This window comes from Glarea lozoyensis (assembly GCF_000409485.1).
Source record: "Glarea lozoyensis ATCC 20868 chromosome Unknown GLAREA3, whole genome shotgun sequence".
In the NCBI taxonomy this organism is placed as follows: domain Eukaryota; kingdom Fungi; phylum Ascomycota; class Leotiomycetes; order Helotiales; family Helotiaceae; genus Glarea; species Glarea lozoyensis.
This window is the reverse complement of record NW_007360998.1, coordinates 3,495,193-3,515,661: the sequence shown is the minus strand read 5'-3', so window position 1 is coordinate 3,515,661 and position 20,469 is coordinate 3,495,193. Positions and strand designations below refer to the sequence as shown.

Below are 20,469 nucleotides of genomic sequence, written 5' to 3'. Positions count from 1 at the left end.
CAATTTGACCAATCACCGGCTCGTTTTATGAGTATATACGCCAAAAGTGTCGTTTGAGACCTCCCAAGGGTATAGTAATTTCCCAGCCAACACCTAAATGCCCAACTCCTACATTTTGTTTACACCTCGCAATGTACCTATGCCCCGGTCTCATGCCCAAAACCGTTCTAACACCACAGTTTTTTTGGTTTCCTCCCATAATATCCACAACCAGGTTGCCCTTTTCCAAAGCCCGGTGTCAAAGCGCGAACCCAAATACGCCCCCAAAAAGATGCAGCTGGATTTCCCGTTCCTGACATCTATGCCGTTCCCTATATAAACAATAAATATAACCATCTAACCCTAATTTGTGAGCAAGTAAATCCCAAAGAGCTCATCAAGCAACCATGAATATATACAGGGTATTGAAAAATGCATCTGAACAATGATATAATAAAAACGAGACTAATGACTCTAATCGTCAAAAAGAAGAAGGGTATCGCTTTTAATGTGAAGCAAAACATAAATGGTATAGAAAGGACGCGCAATATAAAACAAAACATTTGGAGTATGAAAATAATAACTCCATATTGTAACGTAAATGCCCCGTGAGGATGAAGCTATTTTGGTCGTAGATCTGGCCAGGGGTAAATTGTGTTGTATCGGCGACGTAACCGAATGGAAAAGTATGATTTTTGGGCATATGTAGCCGGGAAGAGGACTTGCAAAACTCGGAGGAGTTTTTCTTAGCGTCTAGAACTCGATGCACCTTGCGCAGAATTTTCGGTCTCATCGTATCCTCTGTCAATTGCGCCCAGAAGCATTTTCCATGCGTTGCCGGTTGAGGGAGTGGTGTCAACAACGTCGCTAAATGATGTTAATCCTATTCAAAATCACGAAAGAACTTTCAAACACTTACATCTCAACGTCTAGATCATCATCCAGTCGTTTAAGATTAGCCAGTCCCGCCTTGTCGTTACCGAAACTAATGAACTGTATGCCAACTTGATTTTCTTCGACATCTAGCTCAACCATTAACTCAGTCAGTTCTTTAATAGCACTATCCGGTTCGCATCCAGGATCCCATCGTCCATCTGTAAAGATGTAGTAATTAACTGGGCGGACATATTCCTTGGTAGCATCATCTAAATGGCCTTGCCTGAAATTATACTGATCTCGTAGCTGGGCCTTGTAAGTGGCCATGATGGTCGTTAGTCGGTGGCCCATATTACTTGATCCTTGGCATTGGTGCCCTCTGACCTGATTAACCAATACGCTGGTTTGGGTGCCATGAAACAGCCGGTTGGACATAGTAAAATGGAGATCTAAACCATCAGGGTCGACTGTCTTTACCATGTAGGCCAGCGCTCCAAATACCGGTGTGAGGTTGCTCCACTGTTTTCTCATCGTCCAGGTATCGTCTAGTATGAAAACCTATTTGTGAGTCAGTATTAAAGCCCTCGGAGTGAAATGCTCGAATACGGGTAAAGGGTAGGTGGGTACTCACATGATCTCTTTCTTTCAATTCCTGTAAGAGCCAGCTTCCGGGCAGTGGGATGTCCCTCTTGAACAAACTTTTCTTGGAATCTCTCCAATCTATCGCAGTAGAGATTGAACAGTTAGCGCGGGCTTTATTCGGAATAGTTCTTTTCCGCCTAGTGCGTTGCCTAACTCGTTCCAGAACGGCTGTTGGCGGAGGACCAGGAGGTTGCGCATGAGGATATGTTTGTCTTTCATCGGAATGTAGGTTATCATACTGTGGTGTATTACGGTGTGCCATAGAAGCAAAACTTGAATTCAAGGCTGGGAAATCATTCGGTGATGTTGAGGTTCGTTGGGGTTGCGTCGGTGGCCTTGAATGACGCTCGGTATCACGACGGGTTATATCGCGGGACTGAAATGATCTCTCTAGTGGCGCGGTGTAGATTCCAGACTGTTGTAAAGGATTATGCAAACGCCCAATTTGATCTTCATTTACTCGTTGATTAAAACTCTCGTCGGGATTTTGTTCTTGTGACGATATATGTAAGTGGTTCATATGGAGCTGGCTCACTCCGGATTGAGGACGATCTTCGGGAATGAATTGCTGTCGATCAGGGGAGAATCTTCCCATAGGCTCTCTACCTCCCATGAATTGAGGCGATTTCGGATGGTAACCGTTGTTACCGTTTGGTAGCATCTCATTTGGGTGATGTGCAGAAACAAACGAATTCCGGCCCATTGGAGGACCAGGCTTGGAATAGGGTTGTCCAAGTTGATACGTCTCGGGGTCACTGTTTCGGAGTGTTGGTTTTGGGCTATTGTAAATCTGACGGTCCAGCCATTGTTCTGGCTCTTTCCCTGTCGGGGTTCTAGGCAGATTATCCTGGCCAATTTGTAGGGTTGGCTGACTCATGATCGGGACGTTGTTATTATACATGCCAAACGCTTGGTAGTTAGGGTCTGGTATCTGATGATTTTTTCCTCCTGAAAAGTCCCCCATTAGCGATGGACTTGTATTATGCGGAGAAGGACTTGGGAGAACTGGCGGAAGTGTCTTTTTGGGTGTTTGAGGATCAGGTGATAGCGACTGTTGCCTCTTTAGGTCATTTTGTGCTTTTCCAAGAATTCGATCAAACTTTTTGTACACCTGTGCTATAGTAGACCGGTAGTCAGTGACTAGCATATCCTCAAGCACGGTAATCACTCCGTCGGTTGTTGTATCTTGTTTTCGGACTCCGTCTCTTGCCTTTTGGTGCCATTCATTAACCACCGGTAGAAGATTTTGGCCATCGTGGAAACAATCACTGTCCTCTAGGCCATGTATATCACGAGTCGCTTCCTTGCGGGATAGTCGATATTCTTCCAGATAGCTCTTCCCACCGACTGCCCAGATAGCGGCCTCGCTTAAAACAGCAGCAAGTGACCAGACATCACTACTCTGAGTAATGTCAACGTCGACGCCTCGAAGGAACTCGCTCGTTCGACAACACTCTGGTGCCCCGTATGTACGCGTTCCCTGGAAATCTATGGCTCTAGGGGTCCCGGTTGAATCTCCATAAGTGGTGAAGTGGGATATCCCAAGATCAGCAAGCTTAAAGTGCCACTCATAGGGTGAATTAAGGCGTAAACCCTCCTCGCCCCTGCTAGTGATTAGGATATTCGCTGGCTTTATGTCTTGGTGCCACCCAGAAAGAGGACTTGCCCTATCAAGAGAAGTATCTTCGCAGCCTTGATGTATCTCGTACAATCCCTCAACGAGCTTGAGAATGCTTGTCCAGAATGCGATTATTTCACCCCCCGTTGTAGGTTCCCGGATAGTTTCAAAGAAATGCTCCAAAGTTTTTTGATCCGCATATTCGAGAAGTATGTTATAGCGATCGCCGTGCTGAAAGCTGCCATAAAATTGTATTATATTTGGAGAAACGGATAGGCTGCCATTTCTCAATTTTCGAAGTTTTTTGAACGCGTTGACTTCTCTATCGTAATAGGTTCTCGCATTTTTGCCATAGTAAGTTTTCAGGACATAATAATTCTCGGCCTAATCACTTTTAGTTTCGTTACGGGGATAGAACATTGAAGAGGATAAGTCCTTACCTGAGTCTTGTGATGGGTGGAAAGTCCATCGTATTGGTTGTGGAGAACAACCTTGTAAAGAGTTGCACTACCACCCTTCGCCAGCCGTTCTTTGACAGTGAAAGGAAGAATGCGACCATCGGCGAAAACCTTCCCTGGTCGATTCTCTATCTTAGGGGGACAAAACTTCATCTGCTGCTGGCAGAAGCGCTGAAGGAAGGCTTTCGGGTCCGCATCCGCCGGGTCGATTGGGAAATCAGCGGGTGGGTGGTCATTGCTGAATGGAAGGAATGCGTCCTTCAGGTGGTCGTGATGCAAGAATTGGCCAAGTAGATGGCCTTTTCCTATTTGTAACAAGATGCTGAATATACAATGATACCCCTCCACCATATCACACGCATCAATCGGGTTATTGTGGCTGTTGAGGAACACCGCCTGGAGGAGCGGGGCGAGATTGCGATAGTTGTGGGCGGTTAAGTGCCTCTCGACGTCGGCAGAGGGAAGAAATAGATGCTTTTCTTCACTGGCAGGGTCAATCATGCCTTCTTGGCAGTTATTCGGGTTTGCTATCCACTGGAGATACTCGTGGATTGCTGGCGCATCGTGGCCGGGTGGACGAGCTCGCGCGCTGGTGGCCATCATGGCCTTCGATAGGCGTGGTCGCGATCACGGAACGAGGTCGAGTCACTCAACTAGATGCTGATTCGTTCCGAACGTGCGACAATGGTAGTTGGGTTGGGTTGGGTTGAGATTGCTGGATGGTGTAAGCTGTATGTAGCTGTTGGTCTGAAGAAGAAAGATGGGAATGACTGGTCGAATCTCATACTGTTCAACATTATGTTTACAACTCTTTGGAGCAAAATGCAGTCGACCAAGGTGACGTGGGGTGCTGGGTTTGGTTCTAGCCCGTGCTGGGTGCTCGCTGGCAATCATCGAGATTGCGCCGCAACCAATAGGGCCAGAAACCCCTGCCGCAAACCCCAGGTCAGAGCTGTGAGCTCCCCGGTACTGAAGCTTGATTTGCCCCAAACTTTGGGGAAAACTGGAGTTCTTATTGTATACGAGTACCCCTGAATAAACCGAGGGGGTTCGTGCTGAAATTACCGTAAACAATGGCTATGTAGCCAATGGCATGTGGCAAGGTAAGAATCGAACTCATGAGTACTCGAAAGGGCAAAACTATTTTTATAGCACAGGTTCGCGACCTTGATTTGTTCAGGTACTTGAAGGACATTCCGTACAATTAGTAAAATTGTCTAACCCCCAAGGCCCTATGATGGTTATCTCATGGGGAACATGCGACTGGTTAGACGAGCAGTGTTCATCATTTTGGGGGTGAGTTACACACAGATCATGTGGCACATATCATATTAACGAGAGTCCCACATGTTCGGTATAAAGAGTCCAACCAATTATAAAGCCCGCCGTATTAGCTTTTACAGGAAGTTTAGCAGAGTTTGGCGGAGAGGTTTGAAAGTAAGGCTCGGGGCGAACCGAAAGGATAGATGTTCAGGATCATTACTCCTTAAGTAAACTGCCAGTGCTCATGGGCTCTCTAGGGGAATGCGTGCTGGCAAAAATGAAAAAAATACCTCCGTATACCGTAAATCTTTAGCATTAAATCAGCACCGATTAGCGGCTCAACTATGCGAGGGGATTCTCAAAGGGTGCACTCGGTGAGTGTTCTCGCTTAAAGCTATTTTGCCTCGTTTCGCCTAATTTCTGCCTAGAGGTAAGGTGACAGAGGGGTTGAGGCCATAAGACTGTATAAGACATGTTCTATATACGTCTGGATTGAGCAAGGCATTCTGGTATTCTACTGAATCACGTTCTCACTTGATTACACCTAGAATCTACACCGAGTCACAATCCGGTTCCTACTTTACTATGCCGAACCAAGCAACGGCAGGGCTGAAGCACGAAAAACATGCTTCGTATCAACTATCACGAAAAGCCGTTAACGACTTCCTTACTAAACTCTTCGGCCCATACGATTTCTCAATTACTGTATGTTACTTGCTGTTATTAGTACCAAGGTTCAATCGCTGACTTACCGAAGCACAGTGCTGACAACTGGGAATTTTGGATTGGGAGAAGGTTGACAGAGGTACCTGTCACACAACGCAAATCGCTTCAATCAAGAATGCTAATTGAACGAATTATCTTAGGCCGAACACGATGCACTTGATGATTTGCGAACAACCTAAAGCGCTGGTGAAGTCGGACTCGACGTGGTTCCAATACACTGAAATTTAGCGAGGTAACCTTGGGTATGGGCTCAGGCGAGAGACGATGGCGGGTTCATCAAGCATATTTTAAGGAATCTATTCAATACATACTATAACACAAACACTGTAGCATCAGGGCGAGCCATGTGGCTCACCCTACCTTTCAATTTTTAGTTTGCCTTCGAAGTCTGTCGAAATTGCGCCCTGCATGAAATTCCCGCAAGAGAAGTAGCGTGCCATGTGCACCGCCTCCTTCTGTAAAACCCGGCAATTACCTCAGCCTCTATCGGTGAACTCAGACATCAGACGTCTTCAACGCGATGCACACATTCAAATAGCACTCGATAATCCAATTGAAAGGTGCTACAACACCAAATGCATTAGATTTCTTTCATCTATATACTTGAAATGGCAGTGTTAGCAGATCAGCAATTGTTTGAACGCTCCTGTCAGGACACGGCCAAATTCCCCCAAAATCTCGTTTACCCGGATACTTACGACCATCTTCTTGTATCCTATCTCGAACGACTGCAAAAGGAAGAGAGTAGATTGTTTCACGATGAACCGAAAGCAGAAGTGTCTATCAGAGACTTTGATGATTCTTCAAGAGGTGTGTTCTTCCAGGCAACGCCATGACTCTTGAAAACTCAATATGATTTCTCCGCGCCTCGACTCGCACATTCTTCTTCACGGGCAAATATTTTCAGCATGCTAATTAAATGACAGTCTTTGAGAATATCACCGTTCGAAGTCATATTGAACTGAAAGATTATATTTGTGGCGAAAAACTGTATAATAAAATAGACCCAGCGTCCCGATTTATGTACGTGATCTTTAAAACCACTCAAACATCATCTAACAGAACAGTTTCATACATGCAAAATTCTCGAGAGACAAGTTAAAGGTCACTCGCGAAATGCTTATGTTTCTCTTCACGTACCATCAAATCATGCCTGTATTTCTCGACTTCCTCTTCCCGTTTGGGAAGCAACATTACGCAAAAGAGATGAACTTTAGTGGATTTCATTTTGAATCGCGTTTATCATTGCACGATGAATCCTTAAAATTATTACATCTTGGACGTTCTGGACGAGATTATCGAATGTGTTATAACCTCAAAGCAGTTGAACCTTCACCGAGCCAAGAGGAGTGGCCGTGGTCGATACGGCAGACAGCAACCTATCACTGCTTTGATGTTGAGACAGGAAAAGCATTGTGGATTTGCATCAAAGGTGATCAACTTATGAAGAAACGAGTAGAGGCATCGACCAAAACTAAGGGATCTCAAAACATGAGCCGTTTTGATACGCGGATCAGCGCTTTTTCTTCATCAATCGCGACACATTTGCTATTATTTGATTGGTGCCGTGAGCACTGGCGATGGTATATTGCATTCCTCGAAGAATCTCTCCAGAAATCAACGAGAGATACGCTACTTCTCTTTGAGAAACCTCGAACGAACACCCATGTATCGATCCAACGGGAGGATACACAGCGCACTTTAATAGCAAAACCGTCACGACGTCACAGCTCAATATTGAAAAGGAAGCCTCCTGTTCTTCCGGCGCCAAGGCCTATTGAGCTCCCAAAATACACTCCTACCGAAAAGTTACTTCCTCCGCCAATACCGGAACCTATTTCATCCTCCGCACCTCAAGAGCCACTCGAGGAAGATGGGGAATTTTCATTTGGGGACCTCAAACGAGTGCAACATCTCGAGGAAAAAGCAAATGAGATGTTGCAAATACTAGACTCAAATATTGCAGTGCTCTCAGAGATAAAAGAACACTATCAAATACTCATTTCTTCCTCGGACTTCCCAGCTGAGATCAGAGAAGGATGCGCGAGAGACATCGCGAAATTCGAGAGGACTACAAGTAGCGTCATCAATGAATTGAGGAAACAGCAATCGGGGACTAGCTCGCTTCTGAACCTATTGAAAGAGAGGAAAAGTCTCGTACGTTTTGACGGAATCAAGTTTCGCAGAAATAAGCTAACATTTGAGAAGTTATACGGGATTCTCCAATTCAAAAACATGGAATCCAATAAACTCTTCGCCAGCCGTGCACAGCTATCCACCGCAAACATGGAGACCATGACAGAGAGTATGCATCAAATTGCGATCAAGACCAAGAAAGAAACGGTTTCAATGAGGATCATCACTCTTGTAACTCTCTTCTTCCTCCCTGGTACATTCATCTCCGTAAGTTTCCCTCATCTCTCGAGATCTCCACATATTCTCTAACACCAACTAGACAATCATGTCCACGGACATTGTCCAATACAAAATCTCCGACAATGGCAAATCTCAGGAAATATTCCAGCTCGGCGCCTTGCAGCTTTATCTAGCGATAACGCTACCGCTTATGTTTATCACTTTTGCAAGTTGGTATGGGGTTTATTATTGGGTTGATTGGAAGGAGAAGGCTAAGGAGAGGGTTAAGCGAATGAGAGGTGGGGTGTAAGAGATCTGCTTCTGGAGGCGGCAAGGAGGGGAGTGTAGTAGAGATGTAGAGTAGTTGGAATTTGTTTTATAATTTTAGTTCATAGTATATAGATAGACCTACGGTAATATTTTGTTTGGATTTAAGCTTTTTACGACCCTACCCGGTTGAAACTTCACCGTGGAAGTCTTATTTGACGTGTAGATCGTAGAGGAGGCAAGTTGCTTTCGATCCTAAATACAGAAATAGCGGAAGCCAAGAATTGATCATCTTAGCGTTCTTACGCTCCTTAAAAGGGGGTCGGAAATCTGATCCCGGAAAGAATCCGCAAATGGGCCGAAATTATTACACTCCGACCTCTATCGAATACTGTTGCATTGTTCTATATGTCTTTTTTTTACTCTTGAAGTCTAGAATTATAAAAGCTGAGACCATTTATTCGCGCATATCTTAGGAGATCTAAGCCAATTAAATACTAAGTCGTAAGGTCAGATGCATGCGGGCTGAAATGGCGTTACCCTTCATGTTTGGTTGATCCTGCGTAAAATGGCTCGGCTTGACCTCTGTTCAAGCAGTAATTCCGACTAATCATGCGGATTTGCACAGCGCATATTCTGGCGTTCGCCTATTCGACCTCTTTTAACCCTGAACACATTTCAATAAAACTCTATTCTATTTATATTCTTACCACCAAGACCTTTCTCGCCTTGGAAACTCTTTTCGAAGTTCCTATCAGCATCAGTCATACACAGTTCACGAATTACTAGATCGTCAATATCATCGCTGTAGATAGTAACTATGACCTGGAAGCTTTGCGCGCGCTGTTCTCCTCTCGGCCTCAATGTGGAGCATTTCAGGGTGCAAGGCGACACACTGTCGGCCACCAGACTCTCAATCCAATCGCTAAAATTAGCGAACGAGCGATATTTTCTCGGGTCTCTTGAAGAGATCAGCAGAGAAACGGAAGCAACATGTCAGCTATGTGCTCTTATTTCGCATGCCGTGCCCGATTTAAAGTCCTCACACACCAAGCACGCGGCATGCTACCTCGTCTGGGAGCTGGACGGTCGCACATCTGTAGATATAGGAGCGAAGGCAGAGAGGCGGACTCGGCGCCTACGAATTTTCTGGGACCACCCAGACCTCCAACGGTACAACTCTAGCTTGGTTCTTACAGCGCCAGCGATCTATGACAACTCTGATGTCGACTACCGTGGGCTCTTGTCCAAAGAGACCGAGTTTCTTGGGAGACGCCTCGGTAGCAAGGAAAGCAAGAGAAATCTCATTCGAGAGCTCTTGAGACTATGTGAAAGACATCATGACGATCGATGCACGAGTAAACTTGGAATTGAGGATGATTTCCACGAGACTCTGATGGAGCCATATTTCGGAGTCATGGACATCGAAAATGACAATCTTACCCCGTTACCGTTCAAGGAGAATGGCAACCAGCTCAACTTCGAGTCATATGCGACAGTGAGCTATGTCTGGGGCAGGAGTGGTAATCACCAACACAGTACAAAAATTGCCAATATCCAGAGTAGGCGCAAGTCTGGTGGATTGGCATCGGTCATTAAAACTCTCCCCAAAGCTCTCCAACAAAGCATTCGGCTGATTCGGGAACTGGGCATTCGGTACATTTGGATTGACGCCCTATGCATCGTTCAGGATAGCAGCCACTCCTGGAATCTCAACGCACGAGCAATGCATCTAATCTATGGGAACGCCATATTTACCCTCTGCGCGGCAGATGGTCTGGACGTCAAAACTGGTTTATTAGCTCTAGACGAAAATCATCAGCCGGCCCAATGGTTTGCAGCCTCCGTCCAGGGAGCTAATTTGATGCTTCATCAGTCACCTGAAGTCAATATCGAGGCTTCTCAATGGAACAAACGGGCCTGGACCTTCCAAGAGCGTTTGCTCTCCAAACGTTGCCTGATATTTACAAGTGGCCGTGTATACTTCCAGTGTCGCTCAACAGGGATGTCGGAAGATATCTTCGCAGATCGTAGCGGGAGAGGGTGGTCCCTAGATTTGTTACGCTCTCCACTCCAGATGTTGTCTCAGCTCAAGCTCAGAGCTTTATGGTTCTACGCCCATTGTGTCTCCTTGTATACAGGGCGAGATCTCTCTGAACCATTTGACATTCTTTCGGCATTCAGCGGCATGTGTAAGCTCATGGAATATACTATGCACTCGCCGTTCATTTTCGGTCTTCCTACATCTCACTTTGACTTTGCCCTCCTCTGGCAACCGGTTGGTCGATCATCAAGGCTCATCAAGCCAACACATTCAAACGAACAAAAGTACAAGGATATGAAATTTCCAAGCTGGTCATGGTGTGGATGGGAGAGTACAGGAATTCAGTATGCGCGGGAGATGGTTGATGGATGTCTGACTGATGTCCACGCTTGGCTCATGGACCACACATGGATTGACTGGTACATAAGAGATGGCCACGGGACCCTCCGGCGTGTGTGGGACAGCTCTTGGGCTAAAGAAGATGAAAGTACAAACGCAAGGTGGAAAGGTTACGAGGTTCAAAGCAAGAAAACACCGACATCGGGGATTCCAAAGGCTCGTCCTCGTCTTCGCCAACGGCATCCCCAACCCTACTCAAACACGGTTCCAATGCCATATAACCCAACCCCAGCAGCTCGAGAGCAAACAAATACTGTGACAACTCCGTTCTCACATTATCCTCAGGTACAAGGTGAAGGAAGAGGGTTCCCAATGGGAAATCCGTTCAACCCTTCTCACCAAGTAGTTCACTATCCTCCGAGCGACTCTGATAGCTCGTCCAGCACTCCTTCCGGAAACGACGATCTGAAATCCAAAGAACAGGCCTATGATAGCTATGGTCGTCCGCGCCAGGGACTTGGCATGTCAGCCAGCCTGAACCAGACGCGAGACGATTTCACTCTGACGCTGCCGGAGGACCCATACCACGTCCGCAAGAGCTCGAAGGGAGGCGACGCACATCCAGGACGCGAGTTCTCTGATCAGATATTTCTACAGTTTTTCACGTGGCATGCCCGATTCCATGTCGTGCCTACTACACCTGACGTAAGTAGCGATGGTCTTGGGCAGGGTCAGCACCGCTGTCACATTATTGACCAGCGCGGAGACAAGTGCGGCTCCATTGTCGTGGATACGGATTGGCTTCAGAGACAGCAAAGTTGTGAGGTCAGGGAGAACGGTACTACGAATGGCCACTTGGACGAGACTGAGAAGACGGAGAAGACCGAGTTTGAATTTATTGCCATCTCGGAAGCGAAATCATTTACGAAGGAGGAGTTTCCAGACTGGACTTACTACATACCCGAGGAGAGGATCGACTCGGAGTGGGATCTGTTCTATGTACTCCTTGTCGAGTACTCTGAAATTGAGGGATTTTATCGCCGAGTTGCTCTTGGGAAGATTTTTAAGGCTGCATTTGATTTGTCGGATGATGAATGGAAAGAGATTATTCTAGGATAATACCTTATTTAATACTTTTACTTAATGTTTTGAGGTGTGAATATCATGGTAAATAAGCTTTGTAACGATGGGGCCTAACCTGTATCAAGTCCAATTTATTACGTCTGATAACCTGTCGTTGTTGGCAGCGTTACGAAGATACAACACCCAATTACAGTCTACAGAATCCCTAATCGATACAACATTTTTCAAGTTAATCAAATTTGCGACGTAATCCGGAATGCGCAATACCTGATAACATTCATACATACCATATTATGACAACTACAGCCGTCATCTCTCTTGCCTTTCATCGCGGCATCTTGTAACTTGTCCAGGAAGCCTTGTATTTCTTCATAACTACTAGCTAACATTTGCAAAAGTGCCATCACCTGTCATTGCACAGCTTTCGTCTATGGCACCTGATAGCTTCCAAGAATTTCATAGACATTTGATTTAGTGCATCTACCATCGCATTTTCGCTGGCACCTCTTGTGAATTCAAATTGGAGACGGATATTTAGACTTCCTCAATACTGACACTATGAATCTCTCGCTAAGTACGTTCCAGATGTTCAAATCACCTTATCGATCCGGGAACTTGCTCTTATACTACCGCGAATGGTCTTACCCAAAACAAACGAACATAACACGTAATTTGCTGTCCAGGGAAAGAAGATCGATTATGTCGGTAATACAATCCCTCAAGGCAACAGTTCCGTCTATTCCCATCTCCTTGTCATGGGCAGGATTTTCAAAAACGTGAATTCGGCAATCTCTCTGGTCCTTCCTTATATACAGACTATGCTCGTGTTATGGGTCATATACTTTCAGGCAGTCGTAGGAGTTTGCCTATCAAGATCATGGGTACGACATCTTCTTACTGTCACAGTGTCACTTCTCTTGCGCCATTCCAGCGGTTTACTACCTGCCAAGTTTGGGAGACACAAACCATTACACTTAGCATTATGACCATTGGAATTAGCTGCTTCACACTGCTAACCCCATTCTCGTTCTCAGAGATGAAAGTAGTACTGCAAATTCTCGTCAGAGGAGGCTCAGGATTGATTTTGACAAGTTGTACTAGCTGTCCAAGCACCACTCTTAGAGAGTGGCACCGCAACCTGGGCTTTTGTCCGTATTTTCGGGTACATTTAGGAATCTCGATTCCTGCGAGCATATTCAAAAAGCATGCCAGCGAACACTCGCTACGCATTTCAGACCTATCTATTATCTCTCGACTAAGCGGTTTAAATACATACTCGCATACCTCCTAACAGTTGCTCATCTCTTCCGGCCTTCCCTGAAAGGAAGATTCATGATTGTATTTCCCGATTGTCTGAAAGGTGGTTACCAAGTCGCTATCAGGTTTTTTATTTTAGTAGTTCTTCTCGCAGTTTTGGAGAAAGAGACTCTACGGCACGAATCGCGTTAAAGTAGAAAGTTTCAAAGTCAGAATATCCTTTCGACAAAGAGCTCGAGCCCCGAATACGGATCCTGGAGAGCAATCATGGAATTATTAGAAATACAATATAAAGCACGCTGAGTTACTGCCTTCACGGAACTACATCATTTGCGCGTATTCCTGGAATTAAACTTTATGCTGTAAATATACAATCCTTAATGGGACGCCATCACGTGATCTCCCTCCTGCAGAACGCTCACATCTTTTCCCCTGCGGATGGTGTTTCTGGTCGATTAATCACATACTTATAACAAAAGTACTATGCCAACAATTCGAGGCTCAATCGGCCTCAAAGAGCGCAGTCTTCAGAGGGTCATGTGACATGTCCAATCTGAGCGTTTAGAGGTCGCAAATGTAGAAGGTTAAGGTTTCCTTACGAGCGGATTGAGTAGCCATATTGAGGCAAATCGAGACGTTGCATCGCTGCGCATGTACGACCCCGCAATCGAGATGCAGTGCAGGGCTACGCATTATCCATGCTGGGAGGTTGGCATCGGGCTGAGAGACAGTTTATATCTTCGAGAAGATTTTTTTGCATCTTCGAACCGTCAGATGAGATTAATCGGAGCATAAAAACTTCAATTGATGTAAACAGAGATTACCGCGGTACTTCAATTCGAGTTATCGTCTCTCTGGAGAGCTGCCAGCGATATCGCCAAGGAGAATGATCGGGAAGATACCGAGGGACTTAATGTGGGGTACGTGGTGGGACTGCCGAAACCCGAGCCATCGCCGTCTTGAGTAGAAGGAGCTGTGAGGGGTTGGAGAGGGGAAAGTTCGATTGTACGACAACCCTCAATTTATTGCCCCTGATTTCTGCGTTGAGTATACATTAAAAGGAGGTATCATTCTTGAGAGTTCTACACAATTTCAAAGTATCAAGGTCGAAAAATGGCATGAAATGAAAAAGTGAGTAACGGAGCAATGCTTTTCACATCAGTAACTATCAAGTAACACCGAAAACCGAACTTCCAACGAACTGAGGAAACACTACCGGAATTGAGAAAGTACCGGCTCGTGACAATTTGCGTAAGGGACCGAGACGTGGGACAAGCCGCCAGGCACCTCCTATCCGTTTGTCAAGCTCTTTGTATGGCCGCATCTGGTTGGATGTGAAGCTCGAGTTTGCTTGGGTGGATGCAGTTGGAGCTATCAGGCGGAGTACGACGACGAATTGCGGATATGAATGCAGTCAGAAGAGGGGAGAGGAGAGAGGGGAAATTAGATGGATAGTGAAGCCGTTTGGGTTGGCTAAAGTATATAATGTGTGAAGCTTCCCCTCTTGAGTGTGTGCTTCTTCTTTATTTACCTACCTATACTCAAGTATATTGTATATTGTATATTGTACCTAAGGGTAACAACCACCACCAATAATGTAAGTTTCCAATTCCATCCTTATCAGTTTGAGACTATCAAAAGTCCTTGCACCGATTGATCTACACCTCATATCTGTACCCTTCGGACATTACGTGTGAAATCACTGACGTTGGCTGCAGCATCTATTAACTTTCCCTCCCTCGCCTACCGCGACCTTTCTCCGAGACCCCGCCTTTCCACCCTCACCACGGTGATCAACCAGGGGGAAAACAGTCACGCATACATCATCAAGCTCGAGCTTTGATTCATTCAAAACCAAAACAATCTCCCTTTTTGATTTCTTCTTTCTCAGAAATCAGTCAAGATGGTATTTCTCACTCGTCCTCTCTGCCGTCTGGCGTCGCGGTCCGCCGCCGCTTCTTTCTCCACTGCCCGAGCTACCCCGCCCTCCGCCCGCGTCTTGTCGCGTGGAGCGCAGGCGCTCAAGTATAATGTTGGAGGCATCAGAACGCTGACGGGAAAACGTGAAAAGGTCAAGGTTCTTTTGGTGTTGTACGATGGCAAGAAGCACGCCGAGGAGGTAGGTTGATTCCTAGAACGATTGAACGTGCACTGCTGATTCAATGGCAGGTCCCAGAGCTGCTAGGCACAACTGAAAACGAGCTTGGCATTCGAAAATGGCTGGAAGATCAAGGGCATACTCTGGTTACCACGTCGGATAAGGAGGGGGAGAACTCGAAGTTCGACCAGGAGCTTGTTGATGCTGAGGTTATCATCACCACACCGTATGCAAAATCCCATCACAGTTGCTGCAAAATGCTAATCCACCCAGCTTCCACCCAGGTTACCTCACCGCCGAGCGTCTCGCAAAGGCAAAGAACTTGAAGATTGCCATCACCGCTGGTATCGGATCCGATCACGTCGATCTCAATGCCGCCAACAAGACCAATGGAGGTGTCACGGTCGCAGAAGTCACCGGATCAAACGTCGTCTCCGTCGCCGAGCACGTCGTCATGACCATCCTCGTCCTCGTCCGAAACTTCGTCCCAGCACACGAGCAGATCCAAAATGGTGAGTGGGATGTCGCTGCCGCAGCCAAGAACGAGTTCGATCTCGAGAACAAGGTTGTCGGTACCGTCGCCGTCGGTCGTATCGGTGAGCGTGTCCTCCGCAGATTGAAGCCATTCGACTGCAAGGAGCTTTTGTACTTTGATTACCAGCCATTGGCTCCTGAGATTGAGAAGGAGATTGGATGCCGAAGAGTCGAGAACTTGGAGGAGATGTTGGCGCAGTGTGATGTTGTTACCATCAACTGCCCACTTCACGAGAAGACCCGAGGATTGTTCAACAAGGAGTTGATCTCCAAGATGAAGCCAGGTATGTTTTTTTTCACTCCTAAACTCGATAACTGCTAACATCCCCAGGATCATGGCTCGTCAACACCGCTCGCGGCGCCATCGTCGTCAAAGAAGACGTCGCCGAAGCCCTCAAATCCGGCCACCTCCGCGGCTACGGCGGTGACGTCTGGTTCCCACAACCCGCACCAAAAGACCACGTCCTCCGCTACGCAAAGAACCCATTCGGCGGCGGCAACGCCATGGTTCCTCACATGTCCGGTACCTCTCTCGACGCGCAGAAGCGATATGCCGAGGGTACCAAGGCTATTCTCCAATCTTACCTCTCAGGCAAGCACGATTACCGTCCTCAGGATTTGATTGTCATCGATGGGGATTATGCTACCAAGGCGTATGGAGAGCGCGCGAAGAGCAGTGGGACTGCGGGAGCTAATAAGGCTTGATTGGGTGAGTGATGGAGGATGTGTGTATTAGTTGCCAGATTAAGAGTAGGAGATCAAGAATAAAAAAATTAGTAAACATCCTGAATTCTTGGTTTGCAATTTCGTCGTGATATTTATCTTGATTAGTAGTCACGGTTTGCTTCGATTGATTCATGTTCTTTCTAGTGATGAGTTATCCTGGCACGAGGTTGTCGCGGATATCCGTTCCCGCTCGACTAAGTTGGATATCCGCGACACTTACCTACCCATCAGGCACGACGACGCGAGTTCTGAGCGGGATTCCGATGACGGATTCCTCGCTAATTGATTGATCGATCAGTCACTTTTTCGCCAGCGTCTGAGAACATCGGCGAAGACATGGTAGCATGATGTAGGTGATATTCTCCGAGGGGGTTTTACTTGCTCAATTACTAGAACGTGTCGACCGATAAGGAAAATGTTGGAGGGGTGGGTAGGGAGTGGTGGAGAATGTTGGGGGGTGGGTAGGGAGTTGGAAGTGGATTGAGTAGAGGGTTGAAGTGGTTTGGTGAGGAGATGGTGAAGTGGTTTAATTGAAGGGGTTTTTTGAGAGGATGGGTTTCAGGAGGTGTGAGGAGGTGGGAGATGCGAGGATTTGTGGTCGTGATCGGGGTGGGGTTCATTTGATAAGCGCTATTATGATATGAGGCATTGTGAGAATACAATTCTGGGCGTCGGGTATGCTACTGACGATGAAGGTTTTCTGGGGTTAACAGATGGCTTTGTGTTACCTCGTGGCGGTTATAGCTGGAAAGAGGTTGGAGATGGGATGAATGGTTTGGGTTTTGGAAGGGGAGGATGTGTGAGGGGATGTGAATTTGGGGGTTTGGATGGGTGAGCGGGATTGGAATTAGAATTGGGTTGTGTGGATTAGGGGGTAAGAGTGAGAGATGGGGTAGGTAGGAGTTGTTTGAAATCCTTTTACCTGTACAATAGTTGGTGTTTAACTAAAAGTGTCTAGAACATCTCTTGTCGAAAAAGTGTAGTACATTTCGTTCATTTTACTAGGTGATTATCTTGTTTCGACGGGTTTCTGTTCCGCACTAGTCCTCAGCGCAGTCAAAAAAAGCAGCTAATATTTCATCGCCGAATCCATTTTTTTGATATACAATTTTCTCGTGTGTGGACTGAGACGCGAGAAACATGCCTGGAACTTCGGATCTCTAATATTCAGCTGTTGTGTTGATTTATAAACAATTGAGTGTTCTGGGGGCGCAGAGAACTCTGACAGACACTGGTGCGAGCTTGTCGAGCCCGAGACATTCATATTTAATACACAGGTTTCCTATTACAAATCTTGAACGGGCAGACAATCCTTCGTCGATACAAACGAATGATTGAAGGTAGAGAGTTAGTCTAGCCTTTGCGGCGTTGTTACTTTGGTTGAAACGGTACTGGGACATCGAGAAAAGGTATTACAGAAATTGAAAAGGGCATTCTTTTTCGGGCTTAAGATCAAATGACAAAGATTCAGCCGCAGGGATCAAGCTTTCCGGATGTGTTTAGTTTTGGACGACTAAAATTTAGCGAACACTCTAAACGTAAATGATTACTGAACATGTAGTACACACCTCTATTATCGACGATTAATAACCAACACCGTCCCTTGATCGATTGTAACGTCCCGGTTGAGTACCATGTCCAGTACCGGACTTTGGAGTCGGCTGGTTTGTTTGTCCGTAATTGATTGCGTTGGTTTTGTTTAGTGAGGGTTGCTGGAGGATATAAGGAATGTGGATGCCAAATCTGGGAGGGAGATCACAAGAAGTTTTACTTATTTCGGGATCAGAAATTGTTTTCGATATTCCGACCTTGAAGCTAAAGTCATTCTTGACAACGATTTATTTACAATGGCTCAAGCTCAAAAACGAACCATTCTCATAACTGGGTTTGTACAATCTACATCTTCAAATATATTACCATACTAACGAAACAATCCAGCTGCTCAGAAGGTGGAGCAGGCCATGCACTTGCTCTCGAGTTCGCCGCGCGAGGCTTTCGAGTCTTCGCAACAGCCCGCTCAACAAAATCACTCACAACTCTCGAATCAAAAGGAATCGAAACACTCGCCCTCGACGTAACAGATGAATCCAGCATCGCCTCTCTAAAAGCAGAGATATCAACCCGAACAAGTGGAAAATTAGATATATTATTCAACAACGCCGGAACCAGTACGTCCCTCCCTGATCTCTCATACACTCTCTAATACCCTTCAGTGATCGACTCCCCCGCCATCGAAGCCTCCCCCGCAGAAGTCCAAGCCATGTTCCACACCAACGTCTTCGGCCTCTTCAACGTAATCCAATCCTTCACCCCCCTCCTCCTCGCCGCCGTCCACTCCTCCTCCAACCCCAGCCCACCGACTATAATCAACACCGCCTCCGTCGTCGCCCGCGTTCCCATGCCGCTCACAGCCCACTACAACGCCTCCAAAGCAGCCGTCGCCTCCTACTCCGACACGCTGCGTCTCGAACTCGCACCCCTCGGCATCAAAGTCGTCACGCTCTTCATGGGCGTCGTCTCCACGAATATAGTCAAGTCAGAGAACATCTCCTTCCCGGAATCCAGTCTTTACAAACCGCTCGAGCAGGGGCTGAGGAATCGGAGCGTGAATCATCTGCGTGACGGCATGACGACGCGGGTTTTTGCGAAACAGGTCGTGGATAGTGTGCTCAAGAGTCCCGGGATGGGGAAGGCGGAGTATTTGTGGAAGGGGGGACAGGCGGGACTGGTTTGGGCGTTGGATAAGTTGGGGTGGAGGAAGGTTTTTGATGGGAATGTGCTGGGGGGTGTGGGGTTGACGGCGGGGGTTGGACGGGCGATTTTTGAGAGGGGGAGGGTGAGTGTTGTGGGGGGGAAGTAGGGAGTTGAGCTTGTGGTGATTTGGTTTGGTGGCGAGTATGTGGGTTAGACTGATGGTTTTCGTGTGTTGAAGGAATTACAGGAATGAACAAGCGGTGTTTTTGGTTTCTGAATTCACGTTGGCGTATTTCCAAATCTATGTTTGATTCGAGGGCCAAGTCAATTGTGACATGGCAGATACAATTTCGAAAAGATTTTGAAAAGCTAAACCACCGAGCTTATATCCAGAAATTGTTGTTGCATTGCAACTCTAGACTTGATTAGATAGCTCTGATAGCATCAAAACACTAAAAGAAAGAATCTCAGCTGTACAATCACATTTATTACTTATGGAGCTACCGACTTGACGGCAAGTTTTGCAAACCCGGTAACCGATGAGGGAACTTTCATTTTCATCTTCACTTTTATTTTCATTTTTGGGGTGCGCTCTCTCATAGCAAGATAATAGATAGTATCATATACGAGCTCTAAATAGACTTTCTACACTCTGCCAAGTGTTACACGTTAGTGTGTCTAAATTGATAGAAAGAATGACCAGGTCAATCTTCAAGAAAGATTATAGTCCTAGAGAAGTGAAGCGTTAGCGTGTCAAATGAATTGAATCAATGTCACGATTAATAACTAAAAACACGACAACTCTCCCCGCTAAATCTGAATTTTCAGAGATAGCTAAAATCCAAATACACTACTATATCTTATATTATAACCTCGTACTATTCCGCACCTCAAACCACAAGTCACCCAACCACCCCAATGCCGATCCAAAAAGAGTTGAGATGGATATTCCCCGCCCCAAGCCCCTCCACGCCAGTTTCAAGCTTCCGGATCTGAAAATTCGGAGGCCGAAGGTCTGGTTTGATACCGGTATGAAGTGTGGACCAGGTTGAGAAGGTGGAGTAGTCGAATCTTGTCGGGGAGGGCGCTGAGACTTTAGGTATGGTATCGTGGGGTGAGTTATCAAGGATAAAGCTGGGTGTGTGAGTCTAGAGTTCTAGAAGGTATTTGGAATTTTATGATGGGTGAGTGAGAGAGGGGGGAGGGGATATGTGCTCTCTGGAATCACAGCGAGCTCTTAGAGTCGGGCGCGCTGTTTCGTGAAAGACGATATTTGAATTGTTTTGTGACGTGTACCCTTTTCCGTATGGTGGAATTGAATGTCGCAATTTTGAAGGTTTCTAGTTCGAGACATCGATTGGTTTCGTTATTTTACACAGAAGATCGAGAAGAAAAGAGGATTTTTATAGGCAATAAATGAATGGATTCAGCAATATCAACAAGATAGCTAGCTAAATAGAACAGGATATATACGTCGCGCATCCTCTTTCACATATACACACCATTGACC

The 20,469-nt window shown here is 46.3% G+C and overlaps 5 protein-coding genes across 5 annotated transcripts; 4 read left to right on the top strand and 1 right to left on the bottom strand.

The window, feature by feature from the left end:
• Positions 1-725: 725 nt before the first annotated feature.
• GLAREA_01147 (Protein kinase-like (PK-like)) lies at positions 726-4,173 on the bottom strand (the record flags this gene model as incomplete). Its single annotated transcript, XM_008085905.1, has 4 exons — positions 726-846; positions 899-1,413; positions 1,487-3,499; positions 3,556-4,173. The coding sequence occupies 4 exons, from the start codon at positions 4,171-4,173 to the stop codon at positions 726-728; spliced, it is 3,267 nt and encodes a 1,088-aa protein (XP_008084096.1).
• Positions 4,174-6,170: 1,997 nt separating this feature from the next.
• Positions 6,171-8,227, top strand: GLAREA_01146 (uncharacterized protein; the record flags this gene model as incomplete). The annotated part of the gene is made up of 5 exons (XM_008085904.1): positions 6,171-6,372; positions 6,489-6,552; positions 6,630-7,719; positions 7,771-7,965; positions 8,018-8,227. The coding sequence occupies 5 exons, from the start codon at positions 6,171-6,173 to the stop codon at positions 8,225-8,227; spliced, it is 1,761 nt and encodes a 586-aa protein (XP_008084095.1).
• A 777-nt stretch (positions 8,228-9,004) lies between these two features.
• GLAREA_01145 (uncharacterized protein) lies at positions 9,005-11,686 on the top strand (the record flags this gene model as incomplete). The annotated part of the gene is made up of 1 exon (XM_008085903.1): positions 9,005-11,686. The coding sequence occupies one exon, from the start codon at positions 9,005-9,007 to the stop codon at positions 11,684-11,686; it is 2,682 nt and encodes an 893-aa protein (XP_008084094.1).
• Positions 11,687-14,810: 3,124 nt separating this feature from the next.
• GLAREA_01144 (NAD(P)-binding Rossmann-fold containing protein) lies at positions 14,811-16,244 on the top strand (the record flags this gene model as incomplete). The annotated part of the gene is made up of 4 exons (XM_008085902.1): positions 14,811-15,026; positions 15,077-15,231; positions 15,279-15,823; positions 15,871-16,244. The coding sequence occupies 4 exons, from the start codon at positions 14,811-14,813 to the stop codon at positions 16,242-16,244; spliced, it is 1,290 nt and encodes a 429-aa protein (XP_008084093.1).
• A 1,868-nt stretch (positions 16,245-18,112) lies between these two features.
• Positions 18,113-19,125, top strand: GLAREA_01143 (NAD(P)-binding Rossmann-fold containing protein; the record flags this gene model as incomplete). The annotated part of the gene is made up of 3 exons (XM_008085901.1): positions 18,113-18,150; positions 18,204-18,433; positions 18,479-19,125. 3 exons carry the CDS (start codon positions 18,113-18,115, stop codon positions 19,123-19,125), a joined length of 915 nt encoding a protein of 304 aa, XP_008084092.1.
• Positions 19,126-20,469: the final 1,344 nt, after the last annotated feature.